General features: G+C 43.6%; 1 protein-coding gene across 1 annotated transcript in view; it reads left to right on the top strand.

Annotated features, from left to right (window-relative positions):
- LOC119413682 (cullin-9) overlaps positions 1 to 13,195 on the top strand; it is a 91,733-nt gene extending 78,538 nt beyond the window's left edge. Inside the window, exons 37-45 of the mRNA XM_037680739.1 lie at positions 28 to 192; positions 2,213 to 2,376; positions 2,444 to 2,537; positions 2,714 to 2,788; positions 4,063 to 4,173; positions 8,626 to 8,743; positions 8,818 to 8,951; positions 11,774 to 11,865; positions 12,006 to 13,195. Of these exons, the coding sequence (XP_037536667.1) occupies positions 28 to 192; positions 2,213 to 2,376; positions 2,444 to 2,537; positions 2,714 to 2,788; positions 4,063 to 4,173; positions 8,626 to 8,743; positions 8,818 to 8,951; positions 11,774 to 11,865; positions 12,006 to 12,228 (1,176 nt within the window). The 3' untranslated portion in view covers positions 12,229 to 13,195. The remainder of the gene's footprint in view (positions 1 to 27; positions 193 to 2,212; positions 2,377 to 2,443; positions 2,538 to 2,713; positions 2,789 to 4,062; positions 4,174 to 8,625; positions 8,744 to 8,817; positions 8,952 to 11,773; positions 11,866 to 12,005) is intronic.
- The last annotated feature ends 7,699 nt before the right edge of the window (positions 13,196 to 20,894 follow it).

Below are 20,894 nucleotides of genomic sequence, written 5' to 3'. Positions count from 1 at the left end.
GTTTGACGCTGTGCTGTTCTTGCTCAGTACGAGAACGCCCTGCTGCGAGGCTACGTGGAGTGCTGCTCCAACCTGACGTGGTGCACCAACCCGCTGGGCTGCGACCGGATTCTTTGCAAGGAGAACACGGGCAGCATGGGGACCTGCTCCAAGTGCTGCTGGTCCTCCTGCTTCAGCTGCAACTTCCCCGAGGTCAGCGGTGACACACCTGTACACCAGAACATCCTACGATGGAGATAAGATCCATTAAAACAATGAAAAATGTCTCCATACACATCAGTGGTGTTCATTTAAAGCCAATCCTGTTTGGACCTCCAGCTCAGACTTCAGAACCATCATTCAAAGTTTAAACGGGTCACAGGAAGTACCAGTCATAGGTGTGTGTCCTGAGTGTCTCTGCTGCAGGACTCATGGCTTCCTCTCAGAGCTCAGAGTTTTCTCTTCGAACAGGAAGTAGAACCATCAAACAGAACCTTATGCTGCTTACGGGTCAGGAATTGCTTTGATCCGAGTTCCAAATCAGTTTTCTTCATATTATTTACAGAACCTAAAAAAGTACCGTATTTTCCACCGTATAAGTTGCATCAGTCCAAAAAAAGTAATAAAGTGGAAAAAATATATAAATAAGTCGCTTCGCCGTATACGTCGCATCTATTCTGCGTCACCGCTGACCCCCGAGAAATGTGGGCCGGTGTTGTGCCAAAAATCAATTGGCTGCCAAATGGCGGCCGCGTGAGCACGCACAAGAGGACTTTAACAGGAATTTAACTAGATAAACACCTAAAAACAATTATTTGCTTAGCATTATAGTAAAGGTGTGTCTCAGTCTAACTTTTCCTTAATAAATGCGCTTTAATGGTCAAAACAGCTTCATTTCGCCTGGGCGCTGGTGTTCCTCCCCGCTCCGCCGCCAGAGCGGGGACGAAGGCTCCGGCCATGAGCTCTGGAGCCTTCCTCCGCCTGCACCTTGCTGCTTCCTGGAGCCGTGAAACACCCCCTTGCTCTCATCTTGGGCAGTGGAGGAAGGCTGTGGAGCTTGTAGCCGAACCACGACGGATGGATGGCAGGATGGGTGGATGGATGGGTGGCGCATCGCCACAGAGGAAATGTGCCCAGTGGGAGCCAGCCAGACATGGGGGGGAATGTTCCTCACGAGTGGGGATCCTCCGCCGCCGTGTGGCCGTCCCTTCCACCGGGTTGAATCCCCGGACAGACTGCGGACCCATTTACAAACTTTCTTTCTGCTGCTCCTTCACCGTTTTGGGCTCCATATTTATTACCTTCAGTTTGTAATCTGCAAAATATGATTTTCTGTTTGGGAGCGTTTTACTTGTGTTACGTTTTTCTCAGGGGCGGCTGTGCCTGAGTGGTTAGAGCATTCGTCCTCCAATGTGAGAGTTGGGGGTTCGAACCCACCTGCAGTCACATGCTGAAGTGTCCCTGGGCAAGACATTGAACCCCTCATAGCCTCCAATGTGTGTTCCATTGGTGTTTGAATGTGATAAAGCTCTGATTAGTCTCTTTAGAATGATTTGTTCAATTAGCTTTGTAGAGCTCTAGTAGAGTGCTGTATGAATGGGTAAATGAGGCACAGATTGTGTTGTAAAGAGCTTTGAGTATCTTGAAATAAGATAGAAAGGCGCTATACAAATAGTCCATTTACCATTCAGTTGTTTCTAAGTGAATGTTTGTGTGTGTGTGTGTGTGTGGGGGGGGGGGGGGGGGGGGGTGTAGAGGAACAACATAAAAGCCTAGAGGGCCCTCTAGCAGCTGCAGCTGGTGGTACTGGTTCATGTCTATGAATAAACATCGAATGAACCTCAGTCAAAAATTGTGTTATGAATATGGGGGAAAAAAAGTGTATTGGTCACGTCGGTGTATAAGTCACAGGACTTGCAAATTTATGCAAAAAGGTGTGATTTATACACCAAAAAATACAGTATTCACCTCTTTCTGTTCCTATAACTGTCAACAAAGTTAAATCAAGTTTCTGCAGAGAAATACTAATTTAATAAATAAATAAAAAAATTGAGTGCATAAATATTCACCCCTCTTTAAAGTGACGGTTCTGATCCAACTTTTTATCGGCTCTGAGGTGGTCAGGACTTCTCTAGTTTCTTACTCTGATGAGGATGAGGTAGTCCAGGTGTTTCCAGCAGCCGCTAGTGCTGTTTAGGATTCTGGTTTAACCCCCCCCATGCTCTGCTCTCAGGCTCATTACCCGGCTAGCTGCAGCCACATGTCTCAGTGGATGGACGATGGAGGGTTTTATGAAGGGATGAGCATGGAGGCTCAAAGCAAACACCTCGCCAAGCTGATCTCCAAACGCTGCCCCAGCTGCCAGGCTCAGATCGAAAAGAACGAGGGCTGCCTGCAGTAAGTTATCATGGCTGGGGGGGTGAGGAGGAAGATGATGACTGAGACTTCTCTGCTCTGTTCTCAGTATGACCTGTGCCAAATGTAACCATGGATTCTGCTGGCGCTGCCTGAAGCCCTGGAAACCAACTCACAAAGATTATTACAACTGCTCCGCCATGGTTGGTTCACAGCGTGTCACATGACCCTCTCTGTCCAATCAGAGACGAGAGGACAACCTGCAAACAGTTTGGGTTGTTTCTTTGTCTCAGTGGAAACATGAAAACTGATCAACAGGCTGAACATGTCCTGGACCCACTGAAACTCAGGTTCTGGAGCTGTTTGTTTTATTCTGCAGGTGAGTAAAGCTGCTCGGCAGGAGAAGAAGTTCCAAGACTACAATGACAGATGCACCTTCCACCATCAAGCCAAGGTACCAGAACCTGAACCCAGAATTTAGTCCTCAACACGATCTTTGATTTGCAGTTTTAACCCTGGGGTCAGGTGGTTGAAGGAAGCTGTTGACTTAAAGAACTTTCAGGAAATAAAAATGAAAATTCATGTGATCAGGCTTTTCTCCAGGGCAGCTTCAGGAAGCTCCTCCTCCAGGTACATAACCCTGCTGTTGCTGTTCTAACTCGAAACAAAAATAACCTGACATTTCAGCAGAAACTACCAAAGCAGCACCAATAAACATTTTGTTTATTGAAAAGGTCTGTAGTGATTCGGAAAAACACAAAATATGAAATTTTTCTAGAAATAAGATCCAAAGTGGAATAAATGGAGTGAAGCCATTACAGGCTTCAATTCAATTCACTTTATTTCTATAGCACCAAGTCACAACAGAAGTCGTCTCACTGTACAAAAACATCCACATAAATTATTTAAAGTTCTCAATCTAAGGAAGCAGCAGATTGTGTTGAATCTTCACTTTGTCACAGTCTTTCATCCTGAGCAAGCATAAAGGAGACTGTGGAAGGAAAAACTCCATTTTAACAAGAATAAACTTCCAGCAGAACCAGGCTCAGGACGAGCGGTCATCTGCTTTGACTGGCTGGTTTGAGAGGACAGGAAGTAGAAACAGACAAGCACAGAATGGCAGGTCCAGATGTAGTTTCTATAGGAGGAGAGACAAAAATCATGTAAAGATAGAAATAATTATGAATACAAACAGGTAGAGTAAAGACAGCAGCAGAGTGAGGAAATGTGGTCAATTTATCCTCCAGCAGTCTAAGCCTATAGCAGCAGAACTAAGAGATAGTTCAGGAAACTCAAGACTGGTGGAAAAGCGCTCAAACCGTAATGAACTGAGCAGAGTTGGGGCTGAGTAGGAGTGGTGGAAAAGGAGCATTAGAGTTACCATTCAGTCTAACATGCATGTTTTTGGTCTGTGGGAGGAAACCAGAGTACCCAGAGAAAACCCATGCATGCACAGAGAGAACATGCAAACTCCAACCAGAAAGGTCCCAAGCTGGGATTTGAACTGGTGACCTTGTCAATGAGAGGCAACAGCTCCACCAACTGAGCCACCAGAGAGCACCAAACTAAAATGAAATAAATACAGTAGGGCTCTTATTGTGAAATTTCTTCAAATGTTTTCAGTGGTTTCCTGCAGCAATCAGGATGTGTTGATGCGTTGTCTGTCAGATCTCCAGAGGACGAACCACTTCCTGCTTTCATCTTTACCTGTGGCGTTTTGTGTTGCAGGATTTTGCTGCCAGCCTGGAAAACAAAGTGTCATCTATTAATGAGGCTCTGCAGATGAAGTCGCTTACCTTTGTAATTGACGCCTGTAAAGTCCTCGCTCAGGCTCGAAAGGTACTGTCCTTTTCCTCGGTGGTCCTGCTCACTGAACCAGAGAAATGCTAGAAGGGCTAGATCCTGATCCCCTGGGGATCAGGTCTGGACCTCAGGACAAGTCGATACCTAATCACTTGTCTGGACTAGCTTGGAGCTCTGCTATCTCATATCATTTTTGTTGTACCTCGTCAATCTCTAGGTGTGATAGCAAATTTTTCTCTTGTCCAAAGTTGTTTCTGACTCAATCTGGATGATGGGATCAAATTTTCCACATTCCCGACATCTCCTCCATAAAACCCCTCTCTCTAGGCTTGCTCATATAGTAGCGTTCCAACAATGTTAAGTTCTCTGCCCATGTCCATGCATGTCTCGTTTCAGTAGCCCATTTCTCATCAAGATGTCCTGGTTCCCCCAACATCTGACAAGGTCCTTGTTAATCCATGCCACGTCGAAGCTGGCATGGCCTCATTTTTATGTGTCTCGCACATTATGTAACAGAGGTTGCTCAGAGATTGGCACTGGGATTTGAACTCTAAACCCCTGATCTTCTCACACAACTTGTAGCTCGCCCTACTCTACAACTTGGGTGGTTCTGTTTTACTTTCAAACTCGGGTCCTCTACCTGAGAGTTTGAGGGTTCTGTTCAGTATCTTAGCTGTTTCTAGGACTGAGCTCTTCTGGACAGAGATCTCTGAGGTTGTTCCTGGGATCTGTTGGTGCCACTCTTCCAGTTTGGGGGTCACAGCACCAAGAGCTTCAATGACCACTGGAACTACTGACTCTTTGAATCCACATCTTCTGTATTTCCTCTTTCAGTTCTTCTCCAGCTGCTCCTTCTTCTGATGTTACAGTCACTTGGGATTGCTACATCAATCACCACTGCCTTCTTCTCTTGCTTGTCAACCAGCACAATGTCCAGCTGGTTAGCCATCACCTGTTTGTTGATCTGGATCTGGAAGTCTCACAGTATCCCAGCCCTGCTATTCTCCACCACCCTTGATGGCATCTCCCACTTTGACTGTGGGACCTCCAGCCTATACTCAGCACAGATGTTCCTATATATTATTACAGATGTTCCTGTATATTATTCCAACCACATGGTTATGGTGTTCCATGTATACTTTGCTTGCCTGGATCCTACAAACTGGATTCCAAAAAAAGTTGGGACACTAAACAAATTGTGAATAAAAACTGAATGCAATGATGTGGAGATGACAAATGTCAATATTTTATTCGTAATATAACATAGATGACAGATCAAAAGTTTAATCTGAGTAAATGTAACATTTTAAAGGAAAAATATGTTGATTCAAAATTTCACAGTGTAAACAAATCCCCAAAAAGTTGGGACAAGTAGCAATAAGTGGCTGGAAAAAGGAAATTGAGCATATAACGAACAGCTGGAAGACCAATTAACACTAATTGGGTCAATTGACAACATGATTGGGTATAAAAAGAGCTTCTCAGAGTGTCAGTGTCTCTCAGAAGCCAAGATGGTAAGAGGATCACCAATTCCACCATTGTTGCGCAGAAAGATAGTGCAACAATACCAGAATGGTGTTACCCAGCGTAAAATAGCAAAGACTTTTAAGTTATCATCATCAACCGTGCATAAAATCATCAAAAGATTCAGAGAATCTGGAACAGTCTCTGTGCGTAAGGGTCAAGGCCGTAAAACTCTACTGGATGCTCGTGATCTCCGGGTCCTTAAACGTCACTGCACCTCAAACAGGAATGCCACTGTCAAGGAAATAACAGAATGGGCTCAGGAATACTTCCAGAAAGCATTGTCAGTGAACACAATCCGCCGTGCCATCCGCCGTTGCCAGCTGAAAATCTACAGTGCAAAGCGGAAGCCATTTCTAAGCAAGCTCCACAAGCTCAGACGTTTGCACTGGGCCAGGGGTCATTTAAAATGGAGTGTGGCAAAATGGAAGACTGTTCTGTGGTCAGATGAGTCACGATTTGAAGTTCTTTATGGAACAATGGGACGCCATGTCATCCGGACCAGAGAGGACAAGGATAGCCCAAGTTGTTATTAACGCTCCGTTCAGAAGCCTGCATCACTGATGGTATGGGGTTGCATGAGCGCTTGTGGCACGGGCAGCTTGCATGTCTGGAAAGGCACCATTAATGCAGAGAACTATGTTCAAGTTCTAGAACAACATATGCTCCCATCTAGACGTCATCTCTTTCAGGGAAGACCCTGCATTTTTCAACACGATAATGCCAGACCACATTCTGCAGCAATCACAACATCATGGCTACGTAGGAGAAGGATCCAGGTACTGAAATGGCCAGCCTGCAGTCCAGATCTTTCACCTATAGAGAACATTTGGCGCATCATAAAGAGGAAGGTGCGACAAAGAAGGCCCAAGACGATTGAACAGTTCGAGGCCTGTATTAGACATGAATGGGAGAGCATTCCTATTTCTAAACTTGAGAAACTGGTCTCCTCTGTCCCCAGACGTCTGTTGAGTGTTGTAAGAAGAAGGGGGGATGCCACACAGTGGTAAAAATGGACTTGTCCCAACTTTTTTGGGATTTGTTGACGCCATGAAATTTGGAAACAACAGATGTTTCCCTTAAAATGATACATTCTCTCAGTTTAAACTTTTGATCTGTGATTTGTGTTCTATTCTGAATAAAATATTAGATGTTGGCACCTCCACATCATTGCATTCAGACAATTTGTTTAGTGTCCCAACTTTTTTGGAATCCGGTTTGTACATCCTGTTATGTGTTGAATTGTCTCATGGACATCTTTGCACAGCCTACATCTTGGGTGTTGTCTGGTTAGGTAGACCCAAGCCTCTACTGTTATTGTGTTGAGGACCTGTTTTTGTACCATTGTGATTAGTTCCTCTGTGCTGTCCTTCAGTCCAGCCCTCTCTAGCCACTGGTAGCATTTGTTGATATCAGCCACTTCCTCAATCTGCCGGTGGTACATGCCATACAGGGGTTTATCTTCCATGATGGCTCCTCTTGTTCTGCTTCTTCCACCTTGGGTTTCTGCTGCTGCCTGAGACATTCACTCATCAGTTCATCGATGGCTTTTCTCCTGATGCACTCCAGGATCCTAGTTGTTTCATCCTGTATTGTAGCTCCGACACTCACTAGTCCTCTTTCTCCCTCTGCGGATTAGCATTTTTGCTAACTTTGAAAACCTTTACTGGAATTGGCTCCTGCTAAATTTAAATCTGGAAAATTTCCGCAAATTTTTTTAAAGACAGTTCCCTACACCAAAATCATACAATACTATGATTATTTTCACAGCGCTATGTGGAGCTAAACAAAGCTACCACCACCCAGTGACATCACCAACCTCCCAGTATATTTTCTTTTCTCATATTTACTGCAAAACAGTCTCTGACTCATGGTGTCAGTTTACAGTCAATAACTGAGACTTTAACATGCAAGAAGCCAAACCAGAACAGGAACATAACATGATAAAAAAAAACATCCTGATGCATGCTCAATAATCCAGGTAGAAAAATCCAAAAAAGTTCAATCTGGTCCTCTGGACATTCAAAAAAACAAAAAACAAAACAAAGCAAGAAAATGTAGAAACGTTTCGTCTCTCATCCGACAGACTTCCTCAGTCTGAGGTGCTGTATTCAGCTCAGTCTCTTAAATAGCATCTTCTCAGAGCAAACTGGTTGATCCACTCTGAGAAGGTGCTATTTAAGAGACTGAGCTGAATACAGCACCTCAGACTGAGGAAGTTTCTACATTTTTTTGCTTTTTCTTTTCTTTTTTTTTTTTGTTTTGAATATCCAGAGGACCAGATTGAACTTTTTTGGATGATTAAAAAAAAAACATTTTCACACTCAGAAACATTGCACACATAGTTCCTACCCAGGATGCTTTGCAACGCTCACACCGTCTCTGGGAAGTGACACTCTCACACATTTCACACATCTTTACTTTAAGACAAACAGATTTATTACTGAGAGAATATTGATGATGACGCACAGCAGCTTTGTAGTTAGTTTATAAAGGTAGTTAACCACAAAAAGGATCATTAAAGTGAGTTAATTCATTATAGTAAATGACATGATGGAGACGTCCGACACACATTGAATGCATCACTCTGCTTCAGCACAGCAGAGTTCTGCTCCTCCTCTTTGGTTCTGATGGACCGGAATAATTTCTGAAAGCTCTCCTCTGAACGGGACATGAACAATATTTCAGAGAAAATACTTTTTGTGTTCATAGAAAAAGTTTCAGATCTTTGAGTTCAGCTCATGAAAAGTGGGAGCAAAAACAAAAGTGTAGCATTTATATTTTTGTTCAGTTTATGTATGGTGGTGTGCAAGTGTGCATTTGTGCGTGTGTGTGTGTGTGCATGTGTTAGCGTGAGCGAGATGCCACACAGCCCTGTCAGTCGTGCTTCTACTGTTTTCTAATTTCAGTGGTTCAGCTGAGATTGGGTCTGTGAGTTAACTGTGACCTGCTTTCTGTCTGCAGGTGCTGGCCTACTCCTGTGTCTATAGCTACTACAATCAGGAGACGGAGAAGATGGACGTGATGGAGCAACAGACTGAGGCTCTAGACCACCAAACCAGTGCTTTGCAGATCCTGCTAGGTTAGACTCTGCAGCACCGTCCTGTAGCTAGAGCTGCTGTTCTCTAAACTGGTCTTACCGATTTCTGTCTTTAGAGGAGACTCTACTGCAGTGCACTGACCTGGCCTCGTGTGTCCGCCTACTAAAGCCAGAACACCTGAACACAGGACTGGAACTCATGCGACGCATCCAGGAGCGTCTGTTGGCCATCCTGCAGCACTCCACACAGGTACTGGGCCAAAACCTGGAACTGGTTAAATCAGCCCTGAAACCAGTTTAAGTCCAACCTCAGTCCAGTTTAAAACCAGTTTGTTCATTACCCTTTTTAGCTGCTCCTGCAAAAGAATTGACAGTCTGGACAAAAAGAAAAAAACACTCTTAAAATTTGGAACAAAATACAATCAGTTTTTAAATTATCAAAACAAATTTCACTTTTAACAAATAGGATTTATGAAGTCTTTAAACCAAATAAGTTACCGGTAAACACTGGGTTTAGAAACTAGTCTAACTATGGACTACCTCATAAGCTCTATTCACACGGGATTAGTTTTACCTAGGGACCACATGTATTAAATAAATTACTCTCCGTCTGTTTTTTATGTGGCGCATTCGCACAGGATAACCAAAATCTGAGATTTAGCTGAAATTTACAGACATCTTCCAGATATGATGTTAATGCACTGCGTTGTCACGACCGGGCCGGTCCATAATAATGTGCTTAATTTTCAGGCCAAGACGGTCTAAGGCTTTGATGTGGTTTTACACATCAGCACAAAGAAAACTAAAGAATGCACAATATAAAATTATGTTAATCTACTTGTTGAGGAGGAGGCAGGATAGCGCACGTGAGCGGCCACACGTCCACTGTCCCTCCGGTGAAATGGACTTGCAACCTGTCCAGGGTGTACCCCGTTTCTCGCACAGTGCTGGCTGGACATGGGAGTTGCGATAGATGAAGCTTTGTCCCTACTTACCCATGTCCCAGGAGAAATTTGATAGTCTGCTCTTATCCAAGGCCAAACAGGGGAGTCGGATTCAGATAAACCACAACTGTTGATTTTTCTTCAGGCAGACTGTTTTTTTCTTGTCAGCCTTGAGTCCTGCTGGAACCTTCTGGTCCAAAATGGCCAAATTCATGGGTATCCACTCCACTGATCCGTGTTATGAGCCTTCCTCAAGGTCAATCCCAGCATGCTGACGAGTCCTAGGAGCCGCAGGTGGCCTGCGATTCTCACAAATCACCTTCATCTTACGGTTTAGCTCATAAATCAGCTGATTATAAGTACTCGTAGCACAAACCAAACCTTCGCACTGATTCGGAAGCTTTGTCATGGCTGAAACTGCTGCCGATGTCTTCTTCAAAAGTCAATAAAACAGAGCCCCGCCGATGCCAAAGAGCAGAACCCCTGCTATCATAAATCCAAATATATAAACGTCTTCAGCGTCCTCCTGAGACAGGACTGAGAGACACTACGCCATTAGTGCTTAGTGTGTTTTTAGTTGATGTTTTTCTTGGTTCATATCTTAGATGTTATCATTGTTTTTCTTTTACATGTTTATTGTTGGATGTAACTGGGACCCTGTGTACATAATTTCTGCGAACGACAATAAATAATCTCTGACTCTGACTATACTATATGATTTAACTCTATATATAAGGATATAAAATATACGCAAAACACTAATAATGTAAAATAATATGGTATATTTAACAGCAGCCTGACAATGAGTCTGTTGTGAGCAGATGGGTATGAATACAGCAGCTTAAAGGCCATATCACCAACTAGAGTGGCATTACAGTGATTTTTCTGGTTAGGGATTTGTGAGTCTTAACAGCTTAAGGGTAGAAGCTGTTCCTCAGTCTAGTGGTTCTACACTTAATGCTCTGCAACCTCCTGCCTGACAGGAGCGGGGCAGTGTGTGTGCTGGCTGAGTGGGGTCCTTCATGATGCAGGTGGCCCTCTTCCTGCATCTGGAGGTGTAAATGTCTGTGATGGTGGGGAGGCTGACTCCAATAGTCTTCTGTGCAGCCTTCATCACTCTCTGCAGATCTTTTCTGTCTCCAGCTGTGCAGCCCCCTTGCCATAACAGGGAAGGGAGGAGAGAACTGTGGAGAAACTGAAAAAACGAAACGGATCAAAAAACACGAAAAAATATCTGTTCCCGGACCGGAATCACACGCGATCAGTACTGATCGGTACAGTTCTCGTTCGACGTGCCCCTGGGCGCCGATATCGGCGTCCAGAATCTTCCTATCTCTTGTAACGTCACGGAATAACTGCGCATGTGCAATTTTTAATGAGAGTCAATGGATTAGATTCTTGCGCGCCCAAGGGCTGGAAATACGTCACCAATCAGACAATGTTTTTGAAAGAAACAACTTAACTCATCATTAACTATAAAGTATTTATTTTACACAACAACAAAAAATGACATATATTTTGAATATATTTTCATTTTATAATTTCATTTTTATTTTATTTTTTTAAGTCTTCTATGTAAAATTGTGAGTGGTTCCAGTGGGTGGGCGGCGCCCGAGCGCCCCCTACAGATGAGCCGCCACTGAGTTGTGCCCTTATTAATACAGTGATGTGCTTAGAGTTCTGTCTTTTTGCACTCTGTACACTTTCATACTAGTAAAAAATAACACTGTAAACAGGAATGTGTGGACTATCTTACCTTAGAGGGGATTTTTTTTTCCTTTTTTTTTTCTCTCGTCATTATTTCGTCTTTATTTATTTATTGTATTCATTGTTCTATTATAACTTTTGGTTGTGTCATTATTGCCATCTCATTTTCTTTTACCAATTTATAATGTGGAACATTATAAGTTGGTAAATGTTCTTATTATAACTTGATAAATTGCTGTAAGAGATGGAACAAATAACTATGGAAAAGTGTCACCATTTGTTATAAAAATAAAAAAAAGCTAAGTTTAAAAAAAACCTTTTTTTCTAATTCTACTTCACTGTGAAACCACTTGGTCTGCATAGAACTGTTTTTTTCTCAGTTTAAACTTTTCTGTTTGACTCATTTGTCTGTTTTGTTCAGGACTTCAGGGTTGGGTATCAGTCCAGAGACAGCCAGGAACCAGAGTCCACTCAGGCGTCCAATCTTTCCAACAACACGGACATCAACAAAGGGTGAGCTGAACCTGAACGCACCTGTCCTCGCTCCTCTGGTTCTGGTTCTGTTTGTTAAACCAGCTTGGTTACAAACTACCTGTACAGGTGTGGTGTTCATGTGTTTCTCTGTAACTCACTGAAACTCTGGTGTCGATCAGGTCCAAGTCAAACCGAGCTTCGGACTCAGGGGACTCAGACAACAACAATTACACTGAAGAGGACGGTGGCGAGGAGGTAGAGGAGGATGATGATGAGTATGATGAAGAGTATGTCCCTGAGTGGCATGAAGACTACGACGAGGACGACATAGACGAGGACGACTTCTTCACTGATGACGATGAGTCCGAGAACCTGGAGAGAACCTTTAGCCCGTATGACTGAGTCGATCCAGAACTCAAAGATTTCTCTGAGATGGAAGATGGCGAGGCTGAAGCCCCGCCCCTTCTGAAGAACCATGTGACGTTAGCCGAAGACATCAAAACGTCATCCCACACCCAAACTCCCCGACACATTACTTCACTTGCTTTCACTTCTGATTTTCTCTACAGTTTGGAAGAAGATGAGACAAAACACAACTTATGTTTGAAGAAAAACGTCAGAGTTTAGTTTAGAAAATAAAAAGTCTCTTTTTTTTCTGAAGGTTGTTCGACATTTCAATTCACGATTCTCCTGAGAAAATGTTTAAAATCAGTTTGAAACTTATTTGAACTCATTTTTAAACAAGTCAAACCAAAATGTAACCAATTTGAATTAATCTGGAACCACTCTAAACCAGTCAGAACCAGTTTGAACTTGTTTAAAACTGATTTAAACCCGTCTGAAACATGTTAAGCTGCCTATAATCAATTTAAACCAATCTAAAAACAGTTTTAGCTAATCTGAAATCAATTTAATGACTGTCAGTCTGAGGACAAGTCTTTAACTAATTTAAACTAGTTTGACATCACTTTAAGTTACCTGAAACCACTTTAAACCAGTAAGCAATGAATACCAGTCCGTAATCAATAAAATTGAGTTGGAACCAGTTTAAATCTATCTGAACAGTTTAAATTCATCTGTTCTGGTTTCAACTAACGAGGAACTAGTTCATACTAGTCAGTTTATTCTGGAACAACCCAAAACTAGGACCAGTAAAAAAATAAAAATTTTGATACTGGTTTAAACCAGTCTGACACTAGGAAATCTGGTGTTTAACCAGTTGTATTTCATCTGTAACTGATTTAAACTAATGAGGAAGGAGTTTAAATCATTTTGGAATCCATTTTTTCTGGATTCATGGAGAGCTAGCCTGGAACTAACGGTCTGAAAACAAGTTGAACTAATCTGTTTGAATTAATCTGAAACTAACTTTACACAGTCTCAAAACTAATACAAGTTAGTTGGCAGTTGAAACTGGTTTGAAACCAGTTGAAAATCCAGTTTCATTTCAGCTTACAAAGCATTTAAAGATGCATGTAAAACTGATTTGAAACCACTTTTTGACCGGTGTGAACAGTGTGGAACTAGGTGTTTCTTTGTTACTTTTTTTATCATTGAAAGCGCAGAACCAGTTTGTGGTTCCACTGTCTCCTTCTGACTGAACAGGAACTGGACCCGTTTGGGTCACCAGGACATCTTGGTTTCATTTCTTGCTTCTTTCCTCAGACTAGAAAAAGTAGGATTGACGGTTCTGCCTTGCTTTGTCCTGAAGGAGTCTGCCTTGACCTGACAGCACTATAGGAACTGAAAACCTCTTGTGAACCTTCTCATGTTCAGATGGTCTTTTTTTACTTGTTGGCAAAGCTATGCACATGAGGGAACTGATGCTGAGTGGTGTCACTGCAATAACTGGCTGGGGGGCACCTGATGTGTTCAGACCAGTTTTTGGGTTTGTTGTTCAAGAGCCAAGATGTTTGATGTTTGCTATAATTTTGACAGATCCCATATTCATAATGTTGATGTTCTACAACGTTCTGTTTTCTTTGTCAAAGTTGAGCAACTTCAACCAGCAAGACTAAACAATAAAAGCTTTTTCTGTGATGCTGCAGGCCACCTTGTCTTGTGTTCACATTGATCTGGGCCAGAGGTTTAGGTTCAGTTTTCCAGCTCAGAGGCAGTTTTGTGTTCCAAGTGTTAGCATCGTGACAAGCATCCAGCAGTCATTAAAATCATCAAGCACACGTGTGACTTGGAGTACCAGCCAGAAGCTTGATGACGGAGACAGCCTGAGGTCGAGGGTACACCTGCTAAATGTTAGTGGGGTTATACTTCTGGGCCTGTATTTATAAGTTTCATCCTATGTATGTGTGTATGTACGTCTGTATACATACAGTGCCTTGTGAAAGTATTCGGCCCCCTTGAACTTTTCAACCTTTTGCCACATTTCAATCTTCAAACATAAAGATATAAAATTTTATTGTGAAGAATCAACAACAAGTGGGACACGATCGTGAAGTGGAATGAAATTTATTGGATGTGTCAAACTTTTTTAACAAATAAAAAACTGAAAAGTGGGGCGTGCCATATTCGGCCATCTTGCATTAATACTTTGTAGCGCCGCCTTTTGCTGCAATTCCAGCTGCAAGTCTCTTGGGGTATGTCTATCAGTTTTGCACATGGAGAGACTGAAATGCTTGCCCATTCTTCTTTGCAAAACAGCTCGAGCTCAGTGAGGTTGGATGGAGAGCGTTTGTGAACAGCAGTCTTCAGCTCTTTCCACAATTCACAGAGTAAGCCACAAAAGGTCATAGCTAAGGAGTATGGCTGTTCACAGAGTGCTGTGTCCAAGCATATCAATGGAAAGTCTAGTGGAAGGCAAAATGTGGCAGGAGAACACAGAGTTCTAGAATTGTGCCGCTCAAGGTGGCTGCATGTTGGAGCAGCTCTGTTACTTTCATTCTGAGATTTTGCTTTAGGAAACTTTAATTCCTCTTTTTCTGGATGTAAATCACATTTTTTGGATGATTGTTTCCTCTGGTATCAGATGCTGTGCAGCTGGAAGGATTTTTACTGAAACTTTTTAAGTTTTGGACATTTGTTATGATGCGTAACCATGGCAACAAGGCAGTTTTCTACAACCAACCAGCAGATTAACATCTCAAAAGCTCAAATAATATCTCAACTACAGCCCCAAATCTCAAATGAGTTGGAAAGGATGTTCTGTGGATGCATTCTCGTCTACCTGCCAGCTGTGCTCGAGTGCCTGACCACTGAGATCCTGGAACTAGCAGGAAACACGGCTCATGACAGAGGAATGACAGGATCGTCCCCAGACACCTACAGTTGGCTGTCCGCAGCGACGAGGAGCTCGGCAGACTGCTGGGAGGAGTGGTCATTTCTTTGGGAGGAGTTCTGCCCGGCATTCGGGTGGTCCTACAGACCGGGGGAACCAAGAGTCCAGCAGAGTCTGGGTGGACGGATCAGACGACATCTGCAGCCAGTTTCTTAGGATCCACTGTGGGATGGACCTTTACAAGAGATCCTTCCTGTCTACAGCCATCAGCATCTAAAACATCTCTTGATGAAGATAATGAGTTACAACAAAATAATTTCCCTTTGGGATTAATAAAGTATTTTTTGAATTGAATTGAATTGAGAAGATGCACCAGCAAAAGAGATGACCGTGGGCTTCAGCAGATTATCAAACCGAGAAGATTCCAGAATCTGGCAGAGATCCAGAACGAGTGGAATGAAGCGGAGTCACAGCTTCAAAAACCACCACATTCAGACGCATCCGGGAGATGGACTACAACTGTCGGGTTCCTCTGTCCTCTTTTCTGATGGAAGTAAAGTTTGTCTTTCATTGAGAAATCAAGGTGCAACGGTTTGGAGGAAGAAAGATGAGGAACAGAACCCATACTGCTTGAGGTCCTGTGTGAAATATCCACAGTCAGTCATGATTTGAGGTGCAATGCCCGGTGCAGGTGTTGGTAAACTCTGCTTTCTTAAATCCAAGGTCACTGCAACAGTCTACCAGAATGTTTTAGAGGACTTCATAATTCCTTCTGCTGAGGATCTGTATGGAGATGCAGATTTCATCTTCCAGCAGAACCTGGCCCCTGCCCATGCTGCCAGAAGCACCAAAACCTGGTTTGATGGCCCCACTGCTTGACTGACCAGCCAACTCACCAGACCTAAACCCCACTGAGAATCTATGGAGTATTGTCAAGAGGAAAATGAGGAGCACCAGATAAAAATTATGTAAAAATAAGCAAATACTTGAAATCGTTTAAATTGTGGGCCCTGAAACTATCATCTATTAAAGATTAACTTTTTGAATGAAATTATGGAAGTTAAACAACTTTTCCATTATATTTTACTTTTTTAGAAAGTGTCTGTATATGTGTCTTTGATATATACGTACAAGCTGAAGTGGTTGGTGTGTCAGAGACACCACTCCTTGAATCGCCACCTTATCGTGGTGGAGGAGTTTGCACCTGAATGGTCCTAGTAGTTATGCTGTCATGGGTGATGGCCCCTGGTAGTGTCTCCGAAGGCAGATAGGTTCGAGGTGACAGGTCAGACAAAGAGCGATTCAGAAGACTTATATGGACAAATTAAAACAAGGAGCTCTGTGTCTCTTGCCTGGACGTGGGTTACCGGGGCCCCACCCTGAAGCCAGGCCTGAAGGGGCTTGTCGGCAAGCACCTGGTGACCGAGCCTCTACCCATGGGGCCCGGTTGGGCTCAACCTGAATGAGTAACATAGGTTTGCCTTCCTGTGGACCTACCACCTGCAGGAGGGGCTTTACAAATCTGGTGCATGATGTCATGGGCAGTGGCTGAAGGCGGAGGCCTTGGCGCTCTGACCCTGGCTTACCAAAGCTGGCTCTTGAGACATGGACTGTGACCTCTGGAAGGGAAGGAGCCTGAGCTTGTGCGTGAGGTTGAGAGGTATCGACTAGACATACAGGTAGTCCCTCGATTATCGCAGGGTTTACGTCCAGACACCCCTGCGATGGTGAAAAACCACCAAGTAGGAACGCTATATTTATTTAATATTTATATATATTTTAAGGCTTTATAAACCCTTCCCACACTCTTGCAATATTCTAAATTCTTAAACCTAATTAAGTTAAACAACATGTGTATATTTATGCACAGTACTGCAACATTTTACTCACCAGCTCTGCAGACCAGCAGCTCTGTTCCGGTTCAGCAGACAAAGCCCACCGCCCCGTCCAGGTTGATGTGTGCGTGGATAATTGAGCTTCAGGATTATTTGCAACTTTCCTGCCAATTCTGTGAGCTTCATAGACTGATCATTACTTCTTCCTACGTTGCAAAACTTCCCTCCATTTTGGCAGAAAGCAGCAGCTGGAAGCACTATTGGCTTCTGGGTAATGTAGTTCTTTTGACTGGAATTACAGTATAGGCTTATTGAAAGAAAACTACAAAATGGTGGCACCTGTGTGAAGTTTTTATTATTTTTATTTTTTTTTTTTTCCCGTACTGGCCCAATCACGTGAGTAATATTAAAGTTGACAGTCATCTGTCGTGTACAATCTTACATTGAAAAACCACGAAAGAATGAGTCCACGAAAGTTGAACTGCGAATTTGCGAGGGACGACTGTTGGGCTCACCTCGACACACAGCATGCGCTCTGGAAGTGATCTCCTTGAGAGGGGCTGGACCTTATTCCACTCTGGAGTTGCCCATGGTGAGAGGCGCTGAGCTGGGGTTGGTCTACTCTTAGCCCCCCAACTTGGTGTGTGTGTGTTGGAGTTTTCCAGGTGGATGAGAAGGTGGCTTCCCTGCGCCTTTGATTTGGAGGATGAGCTCCGACTGTTGTTTGTTCCTAGGTGTCAAACGGCAGAAGATCCGGCCTTCTTGTCCATGGCAGGGTGCTAGAAGGTGCACCTGCTGTTTATAACACAGCTTCAGATACAACATTAGAAAAAGTAAACATTCAATATCAGGTATTGAGAATTGTTACAGGTGCTTTAAAAACAATCTGGAGAAGCAACATTAGCTGAAATGGGAGAACCACCATTAAACATTAGAAAGGACCAGTTGCTGGAGATGCAAGCTCTGGATGTTACTGGGCTGTCCTGGTTGAAGCATATCTTCAGTGGCGCACAGACAACGCCTGGGGAGTGACAGACCAGGGTGGTGGTTCCCATTTTTACAAAGGAGGAGTGTAGAGTGTGTTCCAGCTATTGTGGGATCACACCTCTCGCCCTCCCCTGGAAAGTTTGCTCTGGCTGACTGTCGAACCTTTGTTTCAAGAGGAGCAATGTGGCTTCTGTTCTGGTCGTGGAACAGTGGACCCAAAGTTACATCATGTCACCAGGTCTCAGCTCCTTACCGGGTCAGATTGAGGACACCAGTTCACTCATCGTTCCAGGGTCTGCTGGTGGATCAGACCAGAATACACCACAAGGAGGACTCGCCTGGAACTGCCCAAGGTAGCTGAAAGTCACTGTGACAGCTTCTGGGGACGATGGGCCATCTGCAACCAAACAGACTGCAGTCTTGTAATTCTGAGATTGTGGGTTGGAGCTCGGGTAGAGTCAGGAAGGGCATCTGGCGTAAAACACTTGCCAAATCTTTCATGCAAGATTTCTCACTCTGACGACCCCTGAAGAAGGGAGCAGCAGGAAGAAAGTTGTTGTTGTGTGAATACCAGCTCATATTGGCACAAGAGGAAATGAAATGGCAGACAAAGGTCCAAATTTTCCAGAAACGCATCAGTTGAAACAGATATCAGATTCAGTCACACAGACGTAAAAAGAGGCAGAAAATGAGGAAATGATGACAAAAACTGTGGGATGAAGAAAAGGTTGATGGTTTTATAGAAATCATTAGAAAACAGGAGAAATGAAGAGAGCTGAAAGAAGCAGGAGGGAGGAAACAGTCGTATCACATCCCAGATGTGGGGACACGGGATTAAACAGGACATTATTCCTAACAGGGAAACGTAGTCCAATAAATGTGAACTCTGCAGACAAGATGAGCATTTGTTTTTGTACTGCCAGAAATAGAGATATGAAAGAATTCAACTGATTAACAGTCTCACTAAAATGAAAGTAAAGTTAAATCTAATTGAATTATTACAAAAGAATTTATAATCTGACAATTCTCAGACTTTGGTGTGTTTTCTGAGTCTCGTTTATTTGAGAGGATGTTTTTTTTGTCGGTCTAAACTCCTTGTTAGCTGAAGGCGTTAATGCATGTAATTGTTGTTTGACAACTGCCAGAGAAAACTGGAGAAACAGTGAGTGGAAGACATCCATCCATCCAACCATCCAACCATCCATCCATTCATCCATCCATCCATCGTCTTTACCTGCTTCTTCCTTTTTGGGTCACAAGGTTCTGTTGTATTCTGCTTATTCTTCATTTAATTCAGTCTTGCAACTCACAACAGGTTCAATGGTGCCCATGTCCAGCCATCACTGGACAAGTGGCGGGGTACACCCTGGACAGGTCTCCAGTCCATTACAGGGACACAAAGAGACAAACAAGACAAACAAGCATTCACTCTCTCATTCACACCTAGAGACAATTTAGAGTTACCAATCAGTCTAACATGCATGTTTTTTGTCTGTGGGAGGAAACTGGAGTACCCAAAGAAAACCCACGCATGTACGGAGAGAACATGCAAACTCCACCCAGAAAGGCCCACGGACCAGGATATGAACCAGGGTGACCACCTCGCTGACAGGTGGCAGCTCTACCAACTGTGCCACTGTGCTGCCCATAAAGAAGACATAAAACCATTAAAAAATAATTTGTTCAGATTCAAGTTCTGTATTATTGAGTTTAAAACATAATTATTCAGACAGCAGACCAGACATTTTATCAGAACTACTTCTCACATTATTCAGAATTGGCAGCGTGGTGGTGCAGTTGGTAGAGCTACTGCATATCAGTGAGAAGATTCCCGGTTCAAGTCCCGGCCCGGGGGCCCTTGTGGAAGTTTGCATGTTCTATCCGTGCATGTGTGGGTTTTCTCAAGGTACTCCAGTTTCCTCCCACAGACCAAAAAGTTGGATAGGATCAAAAATAGAAGAAACAAGAACTGGAAGAAGGAGCAGAAAGGAGGAAAGATTAATAACAAGACTAAGAGTTGGACATATGAGACTCATTTATACACTTTTTCAAATACAAAAACACAATACAGGAAAATGTGAGCACTGTGGAGAAGATGAAACAATACAACATGTTATACTAGAATGTCAGAAATATGAGCAAGAACAAAGATATATGAAGAGAGTTTGGAAAAAAAATCAAAGTTTAACATAATCGATACACAGCAACATAACTTGTGGCACAAACACATACAAGTTATGATTAAATATTTTAAGAAAACAAAATTGATTAATAGAATTTGATTATGTAGTTTATTCATACAGATACTATGATGACCACACTCCATACCAGAGGATGGCGGTAAAGAATACCTTCAGTGTTCTGCCACCCGCCAATAAACTCACGAAGAAGAACACGAGGAAGAAAACCGGAGAAGAAGAAGTGGCGCCGAAGAAAAAGGAATGTTTCCGTAGCAGTGGCGTGTGTAGTAAAAACTAAGCAGAACAAAACAACATTTTCTTGAACGTGTTCATTTTTTGTTAAAAAAACATTTTTACTGTTCGCTGAGTGAACTCGGTAAACGTCGCTGAGCCGTTAACGAACGAGTTTGAGCCTGAAACTGGTTTTGTTTTCTTCCATTAGCCGGCGGCTAACAGCGGCTCCTCGAAGCGCCGCGCTCCGTCTCAAAGGTGTTGTAGCTCGGCTTTAATAAAACACATGGGCCGGGGAGACGCACCCACGCGGAACAGACCTCCCATCGCACCCCCGGGTGAAGACGGGCCTCCGTTCGACAGGGGCCCAGCGGAAAGGGGCCCTCCGCCGCCTGGAGGATGGGGCCCACCGCCGCCTGGAGGATGGGGCCCACCACCGCCTGGAGGATGGGGTCCACCACCGCCTGGAGGATGGGGCCCAAGAGGGCCCCCTCCTTTTGATTGGGACCCAAGAGGGCCTCCACCTCCGGACTGGGACCCACGAGGACCCCCTCACCCTGATTGGGACCCAAGAGGACCCCCTCCTCCTGATTGGGACCCAAG

Source organism: Nematolebias whitei, chromosome 1 (assembly GCF_014905685.2).
Source record: "Nematolebias whitei isolate Nwh7 chromosome 1, NemWhi1, whole genome shotgun sequence".
In the NCBI taxonomy this organism is placed as follows: domain Eukaryota; kingdom Metazoa; phylum Chordata; class Actinopteri; order Cyprinodontiformes; family Rivulidae; genus Nematolebias; species Nematolebias whitei.
The sequence above is the reverse complement of the archived record's forward strand: the minus strand, read 5'-3'. Positions and strand labels throughout refer to the sequence as shown.